The sequence below is a fragment of the Ranitomeya variabilis genome, chromosome 4, assembly GCF_051348905.1.
Source record: "Ranitomeya variabilis isolate aRanVar5 chromosome 4, aRanVar5.hap1, whole genome shotgun sequence".
Taxonomy (NCBI): domain Eukaryota; kingdom Metazoa; phylum Chordata; class Amphibia; order Anura; family Dendrobatidae; genus Ranitomeya; species Ranitomeya variabilis.
The window spans coordinates 218687569-218709777 of NC_135235.1; the positions used below are offsets into that span (position 1 = coordinate 218687569).

The 22209-nt window shown below is 44.4% G+C and overlaps 1 protein-coding gene across 1 annotated transcript; it reads right to left on the reverse strand.

Annotated features, from left to right (window-relative positions):
* Positions 1-3169: 3169 nt before the first annotated feature.
* LOC143770400 (uncharacterized) lies at positions 3170-17078 on the reverse strand. The gene is made up of 3 exons (XM_077260007.1): positions 16960-17078; positions 7700-7798; positions 3170-6828 (listed from the first exon to the last, which is right to left on the reverse strand). Exons 2-3 carry the CDS (start codon positions 7788-7790, stop codon positions 3383-3385), a joined length of 3537 nt encoding a protein of 1178 aa, XP_077116122.1. The 5' UTR covers positions 7791-7798; positions 16960-17078; the 3' UTR covers positions 3170-3382.
* Between the last annotated feature and the right edge of the window lie 5131 nt (positions 17079-22209).

The following is a 22209-nucleotide window of genomic DNA, read 5'->3' on the forward strand; positions in this document are numbered from 1 at the left end:
AGGTTTAACCTCTGTCTATAAACCTTAAAAGGAAGCCATTTTATTTGCCGGCGCCCATACACCACAATGTTAATCTACCAGGAGCTAGTGATGGTATTGAGGCACAAAGATGAGAATTACCTGACTAGACTGGGGCAAAAAGAAAAAAAAATGGCTGCCTTAACAGTTTGTAGACAAAAGTTAGATAAATAAATATTAGTCATAATAATACTGCTGAAATGGGAAGCACTTATGTGATTAATGGTCCAAAGTAACAAGATTGAGGGTTTTTTTTATTTCGAGGGAGGGCAGATTTTAGTAACAGTCCACAAAAATAAACAATATACAGGAAACAAGAAAAATAAATAAAATCTAAGCTTTGTAGGACAAGCGCACCAATACCCAAAAAGGTGTCGCCGGTACATTGATGACGTTTTTTCTGGAAAACAGTTGAAGTTTAGTAACACATTACTAAAATCTCCATTGGGCGGCTGCGCTTTCTAGGACTATCGGGGAGAAGGGCATAAAAACGCTCCAGTATTGAGTATCATCTTTTTTGGGAAGCAATAACGACATGCCGAAGAATTCATACAAAAGATCCAAATGGCAACCAAGTCGCTCCATCGAGAATTTATTGAGAGTCTCATCATGTTAAAAGGGCAAGAAGAGCGCTATATTCTACACTAGAAAGAGTTTGAAACTCCAGACAGAGCCGTAAATCTCCAAGAAGCAACCGATTTATAGACTTAAAGGTCATTTGTTTTGCAGGAATCATTACATATTATACCTTCCTTTACCAAATTTTCTATTCCTATCGATTTCCTCTAGCATAAGGTTGTGAAAAATGAAGTGGTTTTGCCGTTTTAATCAAGTTTGAACACAGATTTATAGGGTCACAAGCCATCTGGGCATTACACGAAGAAGGACATTGATTTTAATGGTTGCAATACCTTATATATCCTGTTGGAGTGCTGTAGGGAAACTGAACACTTTTTCCTGGGATTTTTCAGGTGATCACTAGGAATTTTCAGAAGCGAAACACGATGTCACCAACTTATTGTCAAAGTGATCGCTTTGCGAATAGAGGGGCTGTCCAAACCACTCAAATTTTATCTCGAGAACTTAATAGTCTATGGATATCTGACACTTCAATAAATATGTGAACCTTCACTTTTAATTAGCATAACATATTTAAGAGTCAGATTGACAAAACATTAAAAAAAATAAATAAAAAAAATAGTGATTCCTCACTAATCACCCATTGCTCCTGTCCAGATTCTTCTGGGGGCCCCCTCTTCCTGGTCACTCTTGACTTACTGATCACATTGATGAGCCGACTCTGCCACAGATTGTCAAGGGGTCATTTTCTGTATGTCGGGAAAAGACCAGGAAATTGGCAATACTGACGTTTTCCCTTTTGGTCTCGCTACTTTTTAAGAAGGTCGAACAAAGTGGACAACACCTTGAAAAGTACTGCTATCAATAGAAAAGGGGTTGTGAGAACCTTCCACTAAAAAAAAAAAAAAAAAAAAAAAAAAAAAAAAAAAAAAAGGATGCTTTTCAGTCAACCTGTCCTATTGGTTTTTTTTTCTGGTTTTCTCCAACTGGGGTCATAGTTGCCAACATTTATGGGGTAAGGGGAAAATTTAAAGTGTCACAGTCGTTTTAATTTTTATACCATAAATCAATAGTACATATGAAAATAGGTAACTTTGTAAAATATGTTAATCAGATAAATCTGCTTCTTTATCCTCCTGGACTGAGCTTTCACTTTCAATTCATGGGTAAAATCTGTAGTCAGTGAAGACAGATTCTTATTACGGGGAAAGAATTTTAAACAAACCCAACTGTCATATCGTATGGAGGGGAGGAGCTAGAGGCAGACCCATACATTCTGCTGCAAGTTCTTGTGAATTGAGTTACACTTTAAGTCCCGCCCTCTTAACCCCACCTCTTCCTGAGAACAGCCCCACCTCTTCCTGAAACGGCTAGGGACAAAGAAAAAAAAAAAAACCTTCGCAGCTTTAAAAAAAAAAAAAAAAGCTGGCAACTATGGCTGAGGTTAGTCTTAAAACAGCTACCCCTCTCCATCCCTTGTATAAATTCAGCTACCACCTGCTACCACTGGTTGGCCAGTCCATATGTGGCCCCCATTCAAGTCAAGGACCAAGTACAACTATATACAAATCGCCCCCTGGTGGTGGCAACAGGAACTTTGCATAAAATGTTTTCTGTACTAAATAAGCAAAGCGCCAGAGTCTACAACAAGCTTCCTATAGGTCTTCGCACATGATCGTGTAGGAGCAGAGCAGGTGGGTCACGGTTATGACTGTAGTTAAGAATCGGAGGTCAGACACAAAAGGAGATAAGAGGCAATGCAAAACCGACTCCTATATAAATGCTAAAGTAAAACTCGTATAATAAACGCATAAATAAGACAATATGTATTGTATATAACTTGTTACCTTCAAATTCATACAGCAAAAATCAAAAAAAGTTATGAGACGAGGAGCAACGTCATGTAACTTCGAAAGGCAAGCTGCCAGGATATGGTCGTAGCTGCCGACGTATCCCTACTATACCAACAACAAAAAACAGATGCCTATAGTAAGGGTTTCAGTGTGAAACGTAGAGCAAAAAACAAGAGACAGATATAAAAATAAATACTTAAAAATTAAAAAAAAACATTTCTTAAATATATATTCTGCCCATGGAAGCGGGAAAAAGGAACCAAATCATCCATAAACTGTAAAAAAAAAAAAAAAAAAAAAAAAAAAAATGTCACGCCGCTGTGACTTACAGTAGTCAAATAGCGGTGCGCATAATTCACTCTATATAGATAAGTGCTTCCCATGTCATTTCATACTTATTGTTATTGAGTGGTTTCAGAATTAGAAAAACATGGTCTTTTAAAGAAAAAACAAAACAAAACAAACAAAATAAACAGCACCACCCCTGTCCTACAGGTGGCGTACGGTACTGCAGCCCAGTCCATAGTACTGGAGCTGAGCTACAATTCCAGACAAGCCATAGACCGGGGGTCAGAGCGGATTTTTGGAAGAAAGCAGCCATGTTTTTCCAATCTTGGACGACCCATTTATATTCAATATATTCATCTCATAGTAATGCAGAGTTGCTCCGGAGTCTTTCTAGAGAATCGGCGCCATCAACTTTTTCTACCAGGTTAGGATTTTCTTTTTTTTTTTTTTCCCTCCTAAAAGGCATTTGTAATTGTACAAAACAGTCTGCCATCGTGATGACATGTCAGAAGTAAAGCCCACCTTGCAAAGCGTAAGACTATGGTCAATCTCAAATTTCAGGTCCAATTCCATACTCCGCGAGGCCTTACGGAGACCTTAAATCGTTACCAATATCACATATACGATTATTTTTCATGCGGTATCTATACGGCATTCCTTTCTTCTTCTTCCGTCCCTGAATTTCTGCCGTCCATCAGCTCTTGATTTGGTCTCCAGCAGAACTGTACGCCGTGATGAGGAGGGTTGACCTTGGCGTGCTGTTTTCTGTGAACAGCAAGATACCCTTGGTGAAGGAAGCTGTCTCCGCACTCCAAGCAACTGTACAGGGGTTGAAGGTCGTGCGACTTTTGGTGTGCCACCAAATTTGACATGAGGTTGTAGCGCCGTGGGCATTCGGTGCACTTGTAAGTACGCTTGCCTCGAGGAATTATTCGTTTTTCCTTGACGTCATCATTTGACTCGGATTTCCGAGGACGGCCTCTGGCTCTGGGTGCCGCGTACTCTGCGCTTTGAGTAGCGTCTACGGTAATCTCTTGCCCTACGTGACTCTTCAAGTGATATAACAGGTTGGACTGTTGGCGAAACCGTTTGCCGCAGCATTGGCAGGCGTACGGCATCTCTCCGGTGTGAGTGCGTAAGTGGATCATCAGACTGGTGCGTTGACTGAATTGACGGTTGCACTCGTGACAGTGGTATGTCCGCTCACCGGAGTGGATTCGTTGGTGGACTAACAGGTTGGACTGGTGAGTAAAAATTTTGTCACAGGCGGGGCAGTGGAACTCTCCTTTTGGTCCATCAGGAGGTGAAGCGGCTGCAGTTTCGCTCTTAGTATTAGTTTCAAGGTGGACCCAAGGATGGGCTTGCCCTGGGGAGGCCTCCATGTCGGAGCTCATGCTTGGCTCCATAGTAGGGTCTAGTCTAGGAAGCAATGGAGAACTTGGCAAGCTCTCCGCAGTACAGTTTAGCTGCCCTTGCACAGTGTTTGTCTTTATGTGATAAAGTAGGTTGGACTGCTGCCGAAAACGTCTCCGACACTGCAAACAAGAGTACGGCATCTCGCCAGTATGAGTCCTTAGGTGCACCATCAGACTGGTGCGCTGACTGAACTGTTTGCCACACTCAAGGCAGCGATAGGTCTTGTCTCCTGAGTGAATACGTTCATGGACCAAGAGGTTGGATTTATGAGTAAATGTTTTAAAGCAGCTGCTGCACTTGTATGTGCTTTCAGGCGAGGACGAGGATGAGGTGCCGTTTACCTCCAAATTATCAGAGGCGCAGTCACTACTGGAGGCGATATCACCTAGGTGGATAGTTTGAGGTCCTTGAAACAGCTGTCCGTTGTGATTGTGATGCATCTGGTTCCCATCAAATGGTAGAAAACCTGACCGGATCTGGACAGTGTTCGGGGATGGACTCATTCCTATAGCCTGAATGCTTTTCCCGTTTAGCTGTTCTTTAATTGCAAGCTTCCGTGGACGAGTTATGAGTTCATCCCCAAGAACGTCCTCGTGATTTTTCAGATGTTGGATCAAATTTGACTGCTGTCTGAATCTTTTCTCACAAAGCCAACACTGGAAGGGCTTTTCCCCCGTGTGTATACGCAAGTGGACGATTAGGTTTGACTTATTGTTGAAGTGTCTTGGACATTTCCAGCACTTATGTATTGCTTTTCCTGCCATGGAGGACCCGGCTGGAGTCTGTCCGTGACCTAACCAAGTAATTTTTCTTGGTCTTCCTCTTCCTAGCACGTGGAAAGGACCTTTTGGAGATCTTCCCTCTCCTGGCTGTCTTCCAACTCTTTGATAGGAAATGCTGTGTTGTGGCTGGGGAATAAGGTTGGACTCGAGGCTATTCAGCATCCCAGACACGTTGCCTTCGGATCGTGCAGCCATCTTAAAATGTTGAGGAGGGTAAGCGTCATGTTCCTGACGAGGAGACAGCATGTTCTCAGGGTACGTGTGTGGAAGGGCTCTGTTAATGGGGTATGAGACCTGAATTTCTCTGCAATGCATGAGAGCGTTGGACTGCTCTACATGAAGCTTTTGATGTAACAAGAGGCTATGAGAGCTCGGGAACCATTTTGAACACTGGTTACATTGGTAAGCCCTGACTTGATTTTCTTCAATTCGCCCACCACCAATGTTTATCATCTGCGAATTATCTCGCTCAAGATATTGACCTGAAGGTCCAATCAGATGCCCAGACATCTTTGTGGACTGCTCATTTTCGGTGCTCACGTTGGGTTTTGGTTCGGCTGTCAAAGAATGGCTTTTCATGTGGTAGAGAAGGTTTGACTGTTGGCGAAAACTCTTCCCGCACTGGAGGCAGGAGTAAGGCATCTCTCCGGTGTGACCCCGTAAGTGAACCATCAGGCTGGTCCTTCTGGTGAAATGCTTGCCGCATTCTTGGCAGCGATACGATCGGTCTCCGGTGTGGATGCGCTGATGAACCATGAGGTTGGACTGATGAGTAAATCGCTTAAAGCAGTGTCCACAGACGTAGGGCCTTTTACAAGATTCTGGATCTTCTACCTTGTCCCCTTTAACCAAAGGGACTTTGTTGCTCCAAACTTCGCTACTGGATTCATCCGCTTCGGAAATCAGATACATGAAAGGAATACCTGGGGCCGTGTTTTCTTCGCTCCAATCCACCCCGTCGAGTTCCTCCACTCTTTGATGACTCTTCATGTGGTGGGTAAGGTTAGACTGCTGTCGAAAGCTCCTATTACATTTGTTGCAAGGGAACGGTGCTTCTCCAGTATGAGTCCGTAGATGGACGGTCAGACTGGTACGCTGGTTAAATTTCCTCCTACACACGTGACAAGAGAAGGGTTTCTCACCGGTGTGTATACGCAGGTGTGTTACTAACGATGACTGCTTGCAGAAGGTCTTATCGCACACTATACAGCGGTATCTCCTCCACTCCAAGACTGGAGTTGTCGACTGCTGCGGTTGGTGATCAGGACGCCCCTGTTCGTTCCCGATTACTTGGAATTTCTCTTGGTTGTGGGATTCTTGATGCTGTAAAAGTTCAGAAAGATCTTGAAAGACGAAATTACAGAACGAGCACTGAAACAGTCCCCAAAACCTCTGGTTTGGTTGTTCTGTAGAGCCAGAATCTTTTCTTCTGGTTGTCGGTCCAGCGTTCGACCACCCGTGTGGTCTGCAGATCACAATATTATCCTTCTCAAGTTTGCCGAAGTTGGTAGGCATGGGAGTGACTCCATGTAATGCCGGCTGTGCCGAGGAGTCCCCAGCAGTTCCTGCCATCTTTGGGCCACCAGTTCCTTGGTCCACCATGTCATCTTCTCTGTGCCTTACCTTCTCTATAAGAGGCAAGGTTGACTGTGAGCTTTGCCCTGCTGGATAACTATATTCAACAGTGCCACTGCCTGACTGGCACACCGGTTCGGTCGCCATCATGGGATGGATATTTTTTTCCCTCCAACTGTTGTCGGTAGTTTCAATCTCACTGACAATAAGAGAACTTTGAGCGTTTTGTGGAGCGGTCTGGTCTTCAGGCTGCTTTCCAACGAGAGGAGCGAAGGATCTTGGTTCTTCTGTCGTTCCACCGCTCCAGCATTCTGCAACTAATGAAAAAATAAATTAGGAGGCAACAAAATGCAAAGGACAAATGAAGACATGAGACACGACGGTCAAATTCCCATATTTCCCTGCTCTTTCTACCCACTCTCCACACCGACCAAGATATCAGGAGCCTGAACAGAGAACGTCTCTCTATTAACAATGTGTACAGCTCTACCCATAGAATGGGAATGTGTCATCAGAAAATTATACCTTATTAATATTATCCAGGAGGAGGTGAGCTGTGACATCATCTATTGTGAATGGTGGATCCTGTTATCTACTGTATATAGAGGTGTTATCAGCCATTGTACAGGAGGAGGAGGTGAGCTGTGACATCACCTATTGTGAATGGTGGATCCTGTTATCTACTGTATATAGAGGTGTGATCAGTCATTGTACAGGAGGAGGAGGTGAGCTGTGATATCAACTATTGTGAATGGTGGATCCTGTGTTATCTACTGTATATCTGTATATAGAAATGTTATCAGTCATTGTACAGGAGGAGGAGGAGGAGGAGAGCTGTGACATCACCTATTGTGAATGGTGGATCCTGTGTTATCTATGGTAGAGGGCAAACCTTTCACTGTCATTCTGTCCATGATGATAATGAAACTGCTGAAAAGTCTTCTGTACATAGCAGGAAGTATGCTTAAGTATAAATCCTAGTGGTCAGTGTCAACATTGCAAGATTTCTGATTCCTTTTATTATAATTATAGAAAATGAAAAACAAAAACACATAAAACCCCTCGACTTAAACAATAGGTCATTTTTCTGCTGACACATTCTCTTGTAATTTCCATATTTGAATATATATTTGCATAGTATTTCTCGGCAATGTACGTTCTAGAATACAGTAATAGTTTGGTGCTTACTTTCCACCCGACTAGCCCTGGCCTGATTGTTCTCCTGACCAAAGGGCTCTTCTGCATTTTCCATTATGGATAACACATCCGGTTTGGACATCTGGAGACCTGAAAATAAACAGCAAATGTTAGGGGGGGGGGAGAAAAAAAAAGTCTCTAAAGTGAGTCCTTGAGTCAGCTCCTTATACGATGCCATCACATAATCAGGCACCTACATATCTTTTTAGGAGGGCCCCTGCGACTACCGAGCCCCTGGGATGAGTCCAGCATTAGGCTGACCGTACACATCAGATACATGATGGTGGAACCTCCGCCGACATCTAATGTGCATGTGACAGCCGATGTCAGGGAAAAGAAGGACAGGACATGTAGAAATTCAACATGCCTGATCCTTTTGCTTTTCAGTGAATGCCTGGGTGAGGCTTTATTCCTTCTGCGAGCTCTACACGGAGGAGTAGAAAGAGCTGTCTCTTTCTTTAAGTGTTTCCGTAATAGTCATCATTTAGCTTTTCTACACTCCAAAATAAAAATCTCTCCTACGCGCGTTTCGCTTTGTGCTATTCAGGAGTCTCGAAAAGCGAGGGAAGCAGTAAATTTGGAATAAATATATATGAAAAAAGGGTGCTCCGACCCCTAATCAACACCAAATTCTTAACTGGTTGTGGGAAAACTGAAGTAGGTGGACATCTGAGCTCATGGATTGGACAGCTCGCTAGATTTCAGGAGATCGGGATTCTGGTCAGCTTCATTGCGGTGCGCTGACCACAGCCTTACATGAGTCCAAAGCCATCATATTGGGACCTCCGGACTCTCCCCAACATATGAGAAGGATCAGGCAGTTGGACTTTGAAGACCAAATCCTATTGTATTCGGGGGGGGGGAGAAAATAAGGATTTTCTCATCATTGATCTGCAGGAACGCACTACTCCACTGCTTGTCGGGGGCGGCTCGCTCCTGATCGTTTGGGACCAGCAACATGGCTTCTCCACTGACCCAACCTGTCCACTCTCCAGAGCCTCTGCAGCATCGCAGGAACACTACAGCTTGCAAGTCCTATAGAAAAGAATTTGTAAGCGCTGCACTCTCGTCTTCGGAGACTAGCCACCACTGATGGACTGGAGCATCGAGAGAGCTATCTAAGGGAACATCTTGAGAAGAAGTGCCCCCCACCATAACACCATGATCAGCACAGAGGATGCAAACCACATTCTGCTTCTGGAGCCCCTGACATCTAAACACAGCCCCTGTCAGAAGGCTGCAAGATGGAGCTTCACTTCAACGTAAAAGGATGGCGGCATCCTCCACTCATCCGGCATCATCGGTAATCTCCATGCCTCCTTCACTGCACAGTAAATCACATCACTTTGGATACGGAACAGATTTAAAAAGGGAAACAAACAGACTTCACAGTGAATTAAAGCCACATTTGGATGGAGGGATCAAAGATTCGCAGCATGTGTTTGCAATTAGCTGCTTTCTATAGAATATCCCTTTAACTGCAGCAACCTAAAAGGAGATTTTTTTCTCAGCCGTCGTCCTAATTCTGATTATTGAGGGATCTAATGATGGATCACATCAGTGATCAGTGAGTGCACACACCTGACGTGCCAGAAGCCACAGTGCGCCGGATCCAAGGGGGGGGATTACTGTCACAGTCTTATAGTTTCCATATAAAGATGAATAACTTTGTAAATAGGTTTCCGCAGCCAAACAGACCCCACTGACCAGGAGTTACATCCTGCATTATACTTCAGAGCTGCACTCACTATTCTGCTGGTGCAGTCACTGTGTACATACATTACATCACTGATCCTGAGTTACATCCTGTATTATACCCCAGAGCTGCACTCACTATTCTGCTGGTGCAGTCACTGTGTACATACATTACATTACTGATCCTGAGTTACATCCTGTATTATACCCCAGAGCTGCACTCACTATTCTGCTGGTGCAGTCACTGTGTACATACATTACATTACTGATCCTGAGTTACATCCTGTATTATACCCCAGAGCTGCACTCACTATTCTGCTGGTGCAGTCACTGTGTACATACATTACATTACTGATCCTGAGTTACATCCTGTATTATACCCCAGAGCTGCACTCACTATTCTGCCGGTGCAGTCACTGTGTACATACATTACATTACTGATCCCGAGTTACCTCCTGTATTATACCCCAGAGCTGTACTCACTATTCTGCTGGTGCAGTCACTGTTCACATACATTACTGATCCTGAGTTACATCCTGTATTATACCCCAGAGCTGCACTCACTATTCTGCTGGTGCAGCCACTGTGTATATACATTACATTTCTGATCCAGAGTTACATCCTGTATTATACTCCAGAGCTGCACTCACTATTCTGCTGGTGCAGTCACTGTGTACATACATTACATTACTGATCCTGGGTTACATCCTGTATTATACCCCAGAGCTGCACTCACTATTCTGCTGGTGCAGCCACTGTGTACATACATTACATTACTGATCCTGAGTTACATCCTGTATTATACCCCAGAGCTGCACTCACTATTCTGCTGGTGCAGCCACTGTGTACATACATTACATTACTGATCCTGAGTTACATCCTGTATTATACCCCAGAGCTGCACTCACTATTCTGCTGGTGCAGTCACTGTGTACATACATTACATTACTGATCCTGAGTTACATCCTGTATTATATTCCAGAGCTGCACTCACTATTCTGCTGGTGCAGTCACTGTGTACATACATTACATTACTGATCCTGGGTTACATCCTGTATTATACCCCAGAGCTGCACTCACTATTCTGCTGGTGCAGCCACTGTGTACATACATTACATTACTGATCCTGAGTTACATCCTGTATTATACCCCAGAGCTGCACTCACTATTCTGCTGGTGCAGCCACTGTGTACATACATTACATTACTGATCCTGAGTTACATCCTGTATTATACCCCAGAGCTGCACTCACTATTCTGCTGGTGCAGCCACTGTGTACATACATTACATTACTGATCCTGAGTTACATCCTGTATTATACCCCAGAGCTGCACTCACTATTCTGCTGGTGCAGTCACTGTGTACATACATTACATTACTGATCCTGAGTTACATCCTGTATTATATTCCAGAGCTGCACTCACTATTCTGCTGGTGCAGTCACTGTGTACATACATTACATTACTGATCCTGGGTTACATCATGTATTATACCCCAGAGCTGCACTCACTATTCTGCTGGTGCAGCCACTGTGTACATACATTACTGATCCTGAGTTACATCCTGTATTATACCCCAGAGCTGCACTCACTATTCTGCTGGTGCAGTCACTGTGTACATACATTACATTACTGATCCTGAGTTACATCATGTATTATACCCCAGAGCTGCACTCACTATTCTGCTGGTGCAGTCACTTTGTACATACATTACATTGTAGTTCCACGACATCCGATGCAGTGATTGCGCTGAATGCCTGCAGCTGTTGCTCATAGCAACCAATCAGAGCTCAGCTTTCATTATTCAACCAGTTAAAAAATGACAGCAGTGAGCTGTTCAGTTGTCATGAGCAACCCTTCTACATTTGTTTTTTTTTTCCTTTCGCTCAAAATGCTAAAACTTTATTGTACTACCAGTAATGTTGACAATTTTGTAAACATTTCTGTATTATCCGGGCCCTGCAGGCCTCAGTGTTTCATTGGCGCAATATAAAAAAACCTAAATTATAAAAAAAAAAAACATTTTATAGAGGAAATAAAAAAAACAGGAGGTAAAAAAGCAAAGAAATGTTATTAGCAGAACGAAAATAACCAGGCGAGTGGCGGCGGCTCGTCCTGTGGAGCGAGGGTTGAGGAATATTTACAGCCGCAATATAAAAATAACGCTTCCACACAATACCACATAGAACGCCCCAGAGCCGTTAACCGCCTCACCGCCAGTCCTCCACACGTTAACCCATGCACCACCCAACCCCGGCAGCCATAACTGCTCGCCCCTTCATCATCTCCTCAGATTTTCTTGCAAAATTAAACAAAACAAAAAAAAAAAAAACACAAAGTTAAATATTTAAAAAAAAAAAAAAAAAAAAAAAAAAAGGTCTCGGAGGTCAAAATGGATTCCCTGTGAGAGGCTCAGTCCTGAGCTCAGGCTGCCATAGCAACCAGGGTCACGTGGGCCGTAAGAAAACAATGGTTTTAATGCTAGGAAAACAAATAAAGTGCGAGCAGGAAGTTCGCAAAGCAGACATTATGTGGAGGACGCTCTCCACATGTTCTGGGAGGATTTTTACCTCAGGACAGTGTGAGGCCATGTTTGGACAAAGCATTTTTTTTTCATTTTTAAAGGAATTTTCGACATTTTACTTTTTTTTTATTTTTTTTTTACTGCCGCTTTTAAATATAACACTCAGAGAGCAAGGTGTAAAACGCGATTAGATAATGTGTGGTTTTCTAAGATGGCGGCTGAGGCCTAGCATCGCTCTGTGGAGCCGCTACATCGCAGGTCAATAGGATCACATTATGGCCGCCAAAGTCACAATCAGTTAAGGGTTTTTAGCTTTTTAGCGACTTGTTTGTTGCAGTTTTTCACTCTGCGGGTCTGAATACGACCCCATTAACCCGCACAGGGCGACTTTGGGACATACGAACTGCGTCCTGGTCAAAGTCATTGCGTGTTTTATCCCTCTGACATTAATGGCACGATTTTCAACGCGACCAGGTTTATTTTTTTATTTTTCACTTCCTCTCATACAGTATTTTTTTTTTCCATATTTTTTTTTTTTATACTTTTTTCATTTCCCAATATACTTTTTTTTTTTTTTTTTAATTTCCGTTCACGTAAGTGTTTTTTTTAATTTCACATCATTTTTTACATTTCCTTTTTATAGTATTGTTTTATTAAAACCTTATTTTATTACCTCACACATTTTCTAATTTCCCCTCATCTACTTTTGTTCATTTCTCCACTCTCCATTCTATAGTTTTTTTATTATTTTATTTCCTCTAGTATATTTCTTTTTATTCCTCCTCATGTAATTTTTAATCTTCTTTCATTTCTTCATAAACATTTTTTCCCCAATTATCCCTCTTTTTTTTTTTTTTTTTCTTTATTCGTGTAGTTTTTTAGTTTTCACCCAATTTTCCTTTGTTTTTTTTTATCACTCTTCCTCGTGTAGTTTACCTTTTTCATTCCCTGATGTCATTTTTTTTTCCAATTTTCCCTCAATTTTTCTTATTTTTCTCATTTCTCCCCCTTGAGTGGTTTTTCATTTATTACAGATTTTTTTCCCCCTCGATTTTACCTCATGTATTATTATTGCTTGACCTCATGTAGTTTTTATCTTTGAATTCCCTAGTACAGATTTTTTTTTTCCAATTTTCCCTCAATTTTTCTTTTTTATTTCCCCCCTCTCACGTAGTTTTTCATTACAGATTTTTTTCACTCAATTTTCCCTCATTATGATTATTATTTCTCCCCCTCATGTAGTTTTTATCTTTTCATTCCCTCGTACAGATTTTTTTCCCAATTTTTCTCTTTTTTATTTCTCCCCCTCAAGTAGTTTTTCATTTATTACAGATTTTTTTTCCCTCAATTTTCCCTCATGTATTATTATTATTTCTCCCCTTTGTGTAGTTTTTATCTTCTTTCATTTCCTCGTACAGATTTTTTTTTTTCCACTTTTCCCTCATAAATTTTTTTTTTCTCCTACTCATGTAGGTTTTTTTTTTTTTTTTTTAATGCTTCAAGCTGCAGCGGCCAGATGGTCTCTGCGAGCAAATAGGAAAATATAATTTTCCACTCACCCACAGCTTTTATTATTTTTTTAGTGCGTTATTTAGCTTATTTTAGAGCCTGCTGCCATTTTTTCGAGCTGCAGACATTTTGTGCTGATTTTTTACACACCCATCACGGTTTTTTTTTCCCCCTCTCTCTAAATTGGGTTGTAAAACTTCATTCTCTAATAAAAAAAAATAAATTGTGAAGTTTTATTTTGCAGTGCATTCTGTGTTTCGCTCGTTCGCGCGGTCGTTATTTTTCCAGCCGTGGTAATTTACTGCGGTGGGCAGATTCCATTTGCACAATGCGGCTATAACCGATTATGCCTCGTGGTCTTTCTGCAGATTTTTTTTTTTCCACCTATTGATTTTAAACAGGGAAAATCATGGTGTAAGAAAAAGAAAAATACATGATCATACATTACGGTTTTTTACTTAAAGGGAACCTGTCACCACGTTTTTGGAAGATGGGATAAAAATAGCGTTAAATAGGGGCAGAGGTGGGCATTACATTAGTGTGTGTGTTATGCGTTTATTACCCACCTAAGTTGCCGAAATAACTTTGCAAAGTCTCCGTTTTCGCCTGTCAATCAGGCTGGTCAGGTCACATGGGCGTGGTGTCTTCACCCAGATTTGGCGTAGTTTTCCGTTGGTGGCGTAGTGGTGTGCGCATGCCCAAAGTCCGGAATCCTCTTCCAGGGGATTTAAAATAGCGCGGTGTTCGTTATTGCATTGGTGATCGGTGGGCGCGGCCATCTTCCTTTGGCCGCGCGTGCGCAGAAGCGGCGCTCTGCTGGCCGCGGCTTCAGGAAAATGGCCGCGGGATGCCGCGCGTGCGCAGATGGATATCGCGGCGACCATTTTCCTGAAGCCGCGGCCAGCAGAGCGCCGCGGCAAGCAGAGCGCCGCTTCTGCGCACGCGCGGCCAAAGGAAGATGGCCGCGCCCACCGATCACCAATGCAATAACGAGCACCGCGCTATTTTAAATCCCCTGGAAGAGGATTCCGGACTTTGGGCATGCGCACACCACTACGCCACCAACGGAAAACTACGCCAAATCTGGGGGAAGACAACGCCCATGCGACCTGACCAGCCTGATTGACAGGCGAAAACGGAGACTTTGCAAAGTTATTTCGGCAACTTAGGTGGGTAATAAACGCATAACACACACACTAATGTAACGCCCACCTCTGCCCCTATTTAACGCTATTTTTATCCCATCTTCCAAAAACGTGGTGACAGGTTCCCTTTAAAATTACATGTATTATCACATGTTGGTAGCAAAAGCTGCGTCCCGATAGTTGCTTGTGCAGCTGCCACCTGACATTGGGCGCCACTCATCATCCAACTCTCTGCATTGCTATTGGTTCAGCTCCAGCCAAAGGAACCAGTACAGGAGATATTTTAGTTCATTTACTCCAGTGTCAGTTTTACGTAGTCCGACATTCACGGTCTGAGTCCACACCGGCCGGGGGTCCCCAGACCCCCGGAAGAGACTTTACAGCCTCAAAAATCAGCGACGTATTAAACGGACCTAAGACGACTAACCGGGCGAGCATATGAAAAACATAAGGAAAAAATTGAAGATTTACAACCGTATTCTACCATGTGCCGGGTTTATACTGAAATGTACAAAAACGAATGCAGTCTCCTGCGTCAAATATCGCAATATATCCCCCCCCCCTCCCAAAAAAAAAATTTGATCTGTTTATATATATATATATCTCTTGTGTGCTAATTTTAATTTCTCAACATATTTGCCATGGACCTAGAAGCCGATTATAAAGCCACGTTCATACGGTCAGTATTTGTAAGCCAAAATCAGGAGTGTGAAAAATACAGAAGTGCCGATTCGTCCAACTCAGAAGTGCCGATTCGTCCAACACAGAAGTGCCGATTGGCCCAATACAGAAGTGCCGATTGGTCCAATACAGAAGTGCCGATTGGTCCACTCCTGATTTTGGCTTACAAATACTGATGTAAAATACTGACCAAATACTGAACGTGACTGTAGTTGCTTACAAAAACAAAAAAACAGAAAATTGAGCTCACTACACATTCTCAAATCCACAACACATCAATTACACCCCACAGGTGAAATCCTTAGCAAAATCCACTTGTTCCAGAAGGAAACACATTTGATACTGATTTGTGGAAGACTGATGTGATCCTGCGCTATGTTCATACAGAGGTTTAAAAATCCACAAGATAAAAATAAAAAAAACACACACGAAAAAAACTAAGCCTTTGTGTTTTTTTCAGCTTCATACGTCAAATTTGGGGCACCCTCCATCAATGACCCGGGATGCCCGGCAAGACGGAGGCGGTTTCAGTGCTGACGGTCGTTGCCCGTTTCGCCAGATTGCGTCTGAAGTGTAATATTTGGGTGTGTTTTCACGCTTTATAATTCTTTCATGGGGTTTCTGAGTTTTAGATTTTGGCCGCCACCCATCTTGTGCCCACGGCGACAGAAAACTCACCAACCATGACACATCCCACTCCCAGTTATGCGTGGACCGTTTCTTGACCCAAACTTTCAGAAAAGTTGTAAAACACACAAACGAAGAGGATGGCAGAGCCGATGAGCTCAGTGATTGGCTGCAGCGGTGACGCGAGCTGTTTATGTGAAGTCAACGCTGCAGCCAAAATCTAAGCGGCGGCGAGACTGTGCTGGACTGGGAGAGGCAGAGAATTTACTCTGTTTCTGATTTTATAGCACTTTCCTGAAAGTGGAAAACCCCTTTAATAACCTGGAGGCTGTTAGATTTCTGGGGTCAGGAGACTGGTGGCCGCTTCCGGACGTCACGTGAAAGTCGGACGCTGCCGTTTATATTAGGCACGTGACAGATCCGGACTCTGTGTGAATGGGGCCATATTTGCCCCTTTTTCGGGTGCCGCCGCCATATTTGGACCACACAGGCGGTGATTTTATTCCCGCACCCAATGACGGAGGGGAATAGGGCACCAAAGCGACCCGCAAGGGACTGCCACCATCTCTGGCCCAGTGTCGGCTAAACGAAAACACAGCCAAGACTTTTTAGATTTTTCTTTTTTTTTGGGTGGGGGCCAAAATCTACAAATCGGAAACCCCATTAAAAGAATTGTAAAAGAGTCAAAACACATCCAAATGTTACACTTTAGACCCAATCTGGCGAAACGGGTGACGACCGTCAGCACGGGGTGAGGTTTCGACCCCCCCATACACCGTACCCTGCAAAAAGTTACTAACGAGGCGTGCAATTAATGAATTAATGACAGAGCTGAAGTCACCTCCTCCCAGGAGCGGCCATGCCAGGAACAACCCCCCCCCCCCCCATTACTGGAGCAGAAAAGTGCAGCCAGGGTGGGGTGGCACTCTGCATGCACCACTTTTGACCCTTGCGATTGCAAAGCGGTGGGGGGGCTGTGCACAGCACCCTGCCCGGCAGCCAAGGGGTTAGACGGAGCGAACGTCGCCCGGGAGGAGAAGGAGGAGGAGTGCAGGCCCGGCTCATACTCACCTGGGTGCTGGGAGAGGGGTGTGCGGGGGTCAGCTGGGCGGCAGGAGGGCAGCAGACATTGGGGGGAGTAGACACAGGATGCTTTGTGCAGGGGGAGGAGGAGAGACACTGATGTACGGAGCTGGGGGGGGGAAGGAGAAGGAGACGGAACTGCCGTACGATGTCTACGGCGGCCGCAAAGGTCCAATCTGGTGACAAACGCGTTTCTCTGCCTGCTGGCGGTATATAAGGGGAAACTCTGCAGCAGAGAACAGTGACAGTAGGCAGCGGTGTCAGGGCTGGAGAGATGCACATACAGCTTATTGTGCACCTCTCCACTTTAGGGTTTTTTTTTTCTAAAAGTTAGAATTTTTTTTGTGACCTGTATGCAAAAAAAAAAAAGTTCAATTCAACACATTTTTTTTGGCTTTGCTCTTTTAACATGTTCACTAAATGCTAAACCTGCCCTGCCATTATGATTCTCCAGGCCGTTACGAGTTCACAGACACCAAACACGTCTAGGTCCTTTTTTTATTTAAGTGGTAAAAAAAATTTCCAATATTTCTAAAAAAATAAAAATAAAGTTGCCATTTTCCGATACCCGTAGCGTTTCCATTTTTCGTGATCTCGGGTTGGGTGAGGGCTTATTTTTTTGCGTGCCGAGCTGATGTTTTATTGATAACATATTGGTGCAAATATAATCTTTTGATCGCCTGTTATTGCATTTTATTGCAGTGTTTCGGTGACCAAAAAAACATAATTATGGCGTTTTTATGTTTTTCTAGTTATGCCATTTATCGATCAAATTAATTATTTTTATATATTGATAGATCGGGCGATTCTGAATGTGGCGATACCAAATATGTGTATTTTTAATATATTTTTAATTGTTTTATTTTGAATAGGGTGAATGGGGGGTGATTTGAACTATTATATTTTTTTTTATTTTTTTTAAATATTTTTTAAAACTTTTTTTTTCTTCCTTCCATGGGAGACTAGAAGCTGCGATCATCCAATCACTTGTGCTACACAGAGCAGCTAAAATGCTCACTTGCTATGAGCGCTGACTGCTGGGCGGCGCTGATAGCTATCCGGCTATGACAGCTATCCGGCTATGACAACCACAGAGGTCTGTTGCAGACCCCGGGTTGTCATACCGACCCATCAGCAACCCGCGATCATGTGATACTGGCATCGATGGGCGGGACTAGTGACGGGCTTCCGGCACGAGCATGTTAAATGCCGCTGTCAGAGATTGACTGCAGCATTTAACATGTTAACAGCCGCGGGTGGATCGTGATACCTGAGGTCGTGCAATGTCTGCGCATGAGGAAAGAGACAATCAGAAGAACTATACTACATTTCTAATTGTAGATATTTGATAATATTATCACACCTAGGGATCAGATATTGGAGATGGGAATACCCCTTTAATATTTGGTACAGAAACCTTTGAAGTTTGCACACACTTCAGCAGGGATTTTAGCCCCCTCCTCCGTACAGATCTTCCCCAGATCTTTAAGTTTTCGGGGCTGTCGCTGGGCCAGGGCCGGACTGGGAGTAAAATTCAGCCCTGGCATTTGAAGTCACACAGGTCCACTTGTCACATGGTGACTGTATAATATCTTTGTACACTTGTAGGCTACAAGAAGTGAGGGGAGTGTAACACAACTATATAACATAATTACAGCTGTATCCAGCATTACAGCTTAGTCCCCATAGAATGTAATACAGCACAGCCCCCATAGACTATAATACAGCACAGCCCCCATAGAATGTAATACAACACAGCACCCATAGAATGTAATACAACACAGCCCCCATAGAATGTAATGCAGCACAGCCCCCATAGAATGTAATGCAGCATAGCCCCCATAGAATGTAATGCAGCACAGCCCCCATAGAATGTAATGCAGCCACCCCATAGAATGTTATACAGCACAGCCCCCATAGAATGTAATGCAGCCAGCCCCATAGAATTTAATGCAGCACAGCTCCCATAGAATGTAATGCAGCACAGCCCCATAGAATGTAATGCAGCACAGCCCCCATAGAATGTAATGCAGCACAGCCCCCATAGAATGTAATGCAGCACAGCCCCCATAGAATGTAATACAGCACAGCCCCCATAGAATGTAATACAGCACAGCCCCCATAGAATGTAATACAGCACAGCCCCCATAGAATGTAATACAGCCAGCCCCCATAGAATGTAATGCAGCACAGCCCCCATAGAATGTAATGCAGCACAGCCCCCGTAGAATGTAATGCAGCACAGCCACCATAGAATGTAATGCAGCCAGACCCATAGAATATAATGCAGCACAGGCCCATGGAATGTAATGCAGCACAGCCCCATAGAATGTAATGCAGCACAGCCCCCATAGAATGTAATACAGCCAGCCCCCATAGAATGTAATGCAGCACAGCCCCCATAGAATGTAATGCAGCACAGCCCCCATAGAATGTAATGCAGCACAGCCCCCATAGAATGTAATACAGCACAGCCCCCATAGAATGTAATACAGCCAGCCCCCATAGAATGTAATGCAGCACAGGCCCATGGAATGGAATGCAGCCAGCCCCATAGAATGTAATGCAGCACAGGCCCATGGAATGGAATGCAGCCAGCCCCATAGAATATAATGCAGCACAGGCCCATAGAATGGAATGCAGCCAGCCCCATAGAATATAATGCAGCACAGGCCCATGGAATGGAATGCAGCCAGCCCCATAGAATATAATGCAGCACAGCCCCATAGAATGGAATGCAGCCAGCCCCATAGAATATAATGCAGCACAGGCCCATGGAATGGAATGCAGCCAGCCCCATAGAATATAATGCAGCACAGGCCCATAGAATGGAATGCAGCCAGCCCCATAGAATATAATGCAGCACAGGCCCATGGAATGGAATGCAGCCAGCCCCATAGAATATAATGCAGCACAGCCCCATAGAATGGAATGCAGCCAGCCCCATAGAATATAATGCAGCACAGGCCCATGGAATGGAATGCAGCCAGCCCCATAGAATATAATGCAGCACAGGCCCATAGAATGGAATGCAGCCAGCCCCATAGAATATAATGCAGCACAGGCCCATGGAATGGAATGCAGCCAGCCCCATAGAATATAATGCAGCACAGCCCCATAGAATGGAATGCAGCCAGCCCCATAGAATATAATGCAGCACAGGCTCATGGAATGGAATGCAGCCAGCCCCATAGAATATAATGCAGCACAGGCCCATAGAATGGAATGCAGCCAGCCCCATAGAATATAATGCAGCACAGGCCCATGGAATGGAATGCAGCCAGCCCCATAGAATATAATGCAGCACAGGCCCATAGAATGGAATGCGGCCAGCCCCATAGAATATAATGCAGCACAGGCCCATGGAATGGAATGCAGCCAGCCCCATAGAATATAATGCAGCACAGGCCCATGGAATGGAATGCAGCCAGCCCCATAGAATATAATGCAGCACAGGCCCATAGAATGGAATGCAGCCAGCCCCATAGAATATAATGCAGCACAGGCCCATGGAATGGAATGCAGCCAGCCCCATAGAATATAATGCAGCACAGGCCCATAGAATGGAATGCAGCCAGCCCCATAGAATGGAATGCAGCCAGCCCCATAGACTATAATGCAGCACAGGCCCATGGAATGGAATGCAGCCAGCCCCATAGAATATAATGCAGCACAGGCCCATGGAATGGAATGCAGCCAGCCCCATAGAATATAATGCAGCACAGGCCCATGGAATGGAATGCAGCCGACCCCCCCCCCCCCCCAATAGCTCCACAATCCAGTCATCACTCATTGATAAAAAAAAAAACCACTCACCTCTCTCCTCGTGCCCCGCGCTGCTCCGGGCTCCGGTCTCAGCAGATGCAGTCTGCCCGCCCGGTCACACTGCAGGTGCGCGATGGTATGACATCATCGCGCACCCGCAGTGTCAGTGGCAGGCAGAGCGGGGAATGATGGGAGAGGGGGCGTCAGCAGACGCTTTCTCCTCCATCATTGCATTCAACTGTACCGGTGTCTATGACGCCGGTATAGTTGAATGCGGGGCCGGGAGTGTGCCGCGACAGCGTGGGGAGTGTGCCGACAACGGCACACTCGAGCGGCCCACTACTGCCATCGGCCCTTCTGGCATTTGCCAGAACTGCCCGATGGCCAGTCCGGCCCTGCGCTGGGCAATATTGAGTTTCAGCTCCCTCCAAACATTTTCTATTGGGTTCAGTTCTTGAGACTGGCTAGGCCACTCCAGGACCTTGAAATGCTTCTTACGGAGCCACTCTTTAGTTGCCCTAGCTGTGTGTTTCTGGTCTTTGACATGCTGGAAGCCACAACCCATCTTCAATGCTCTCACTGTGGGAAGGAGATTGTTGGCCAAAATCTCGCGATATATGACCCTGTCCATCCTCCTTTCAATACGGTGCAGTCGTCCTGTCCCGTTTTCTGAAAAGCACCCACAAAGTATGATGTTTCCCCCACCATGCTTCACGGTTGGGATCGTGTTCTTGGGGTTGTAATCATCCTTCTTCTTCCAAACACGGCGAGTGGAGTTGATACCAAAAAGTTATTTTTTGGTCTCATCTGACCACATAGTTTTCTCCCATGCCTCCTCTGGATCATCCAGGTGGTCATTGGTGAACTTCAAACCGGCCTGGACATGTGCTGGCGTGAGCAGGGGGACCTTGCGTGCCTTGCAGGATTTTAGTTCATGGTGGCATAGTGTGTAACAGTAATGTTTGAGACTGTGGTCCTAGCTCTCTTCAGGTCATTGACCAGGTCCTCCCATGTAGTTCTGGGCTGATTCCTGATCTTTCTCAGAATCATCTTGTGTTTCTTCCATTTTCTAATAATTGCACCAACAGTTGTCGCCATCTCACCAATCTGCTTGTCTATTGTCCTGTAGCCCATCCCAGCCTTGTGCAGGTCTACAATTTTGTCCCTGGTGTCCTTAGACAGCTCTTTGGTCTTGGCCATGGTGGAGAGGTTGGAGTGTGATTGAGTGTGAGGACAGGGGTCTTTTATACAGGTAACAAGTTCAATTAGGTGCAATTAATACACGTAATAAGGGCAGAGTAGGAGGGCTTCTTAAAGAAACACTAACAGGTGTTGTGAATTCTGCTCTTGGGCTCCCTCCGGTGGTTGTAAGTGGTAGCGCTGCTGTCTCTGAATCACAGCATTTGTCAGGTGTGTTCACTTTTTGCAATTTGGACTGGGCTATTTAGTCTTGCCTCACCCTTTAGTCAGTGC

What these genes read in the sequence shown, in the direction of transcription:
- LOC143770400 (XM_077260007.1), bottom strand. Translation starts at nt 7,790, where the DNA reads ATGTCCAAACCGGATGTGTTATCCATAATGGAAAATGCAGAAGAGCCC. An exon ending in CAGGGCTAGTCGGGTGGAAA is followed by an intron (nt 6,829 to 7,699) that starts GTAAGCACCAAA and finishes TTTTTTCATTAG; the next exon opens with TTGCAGAATGCTGGAGCGGT.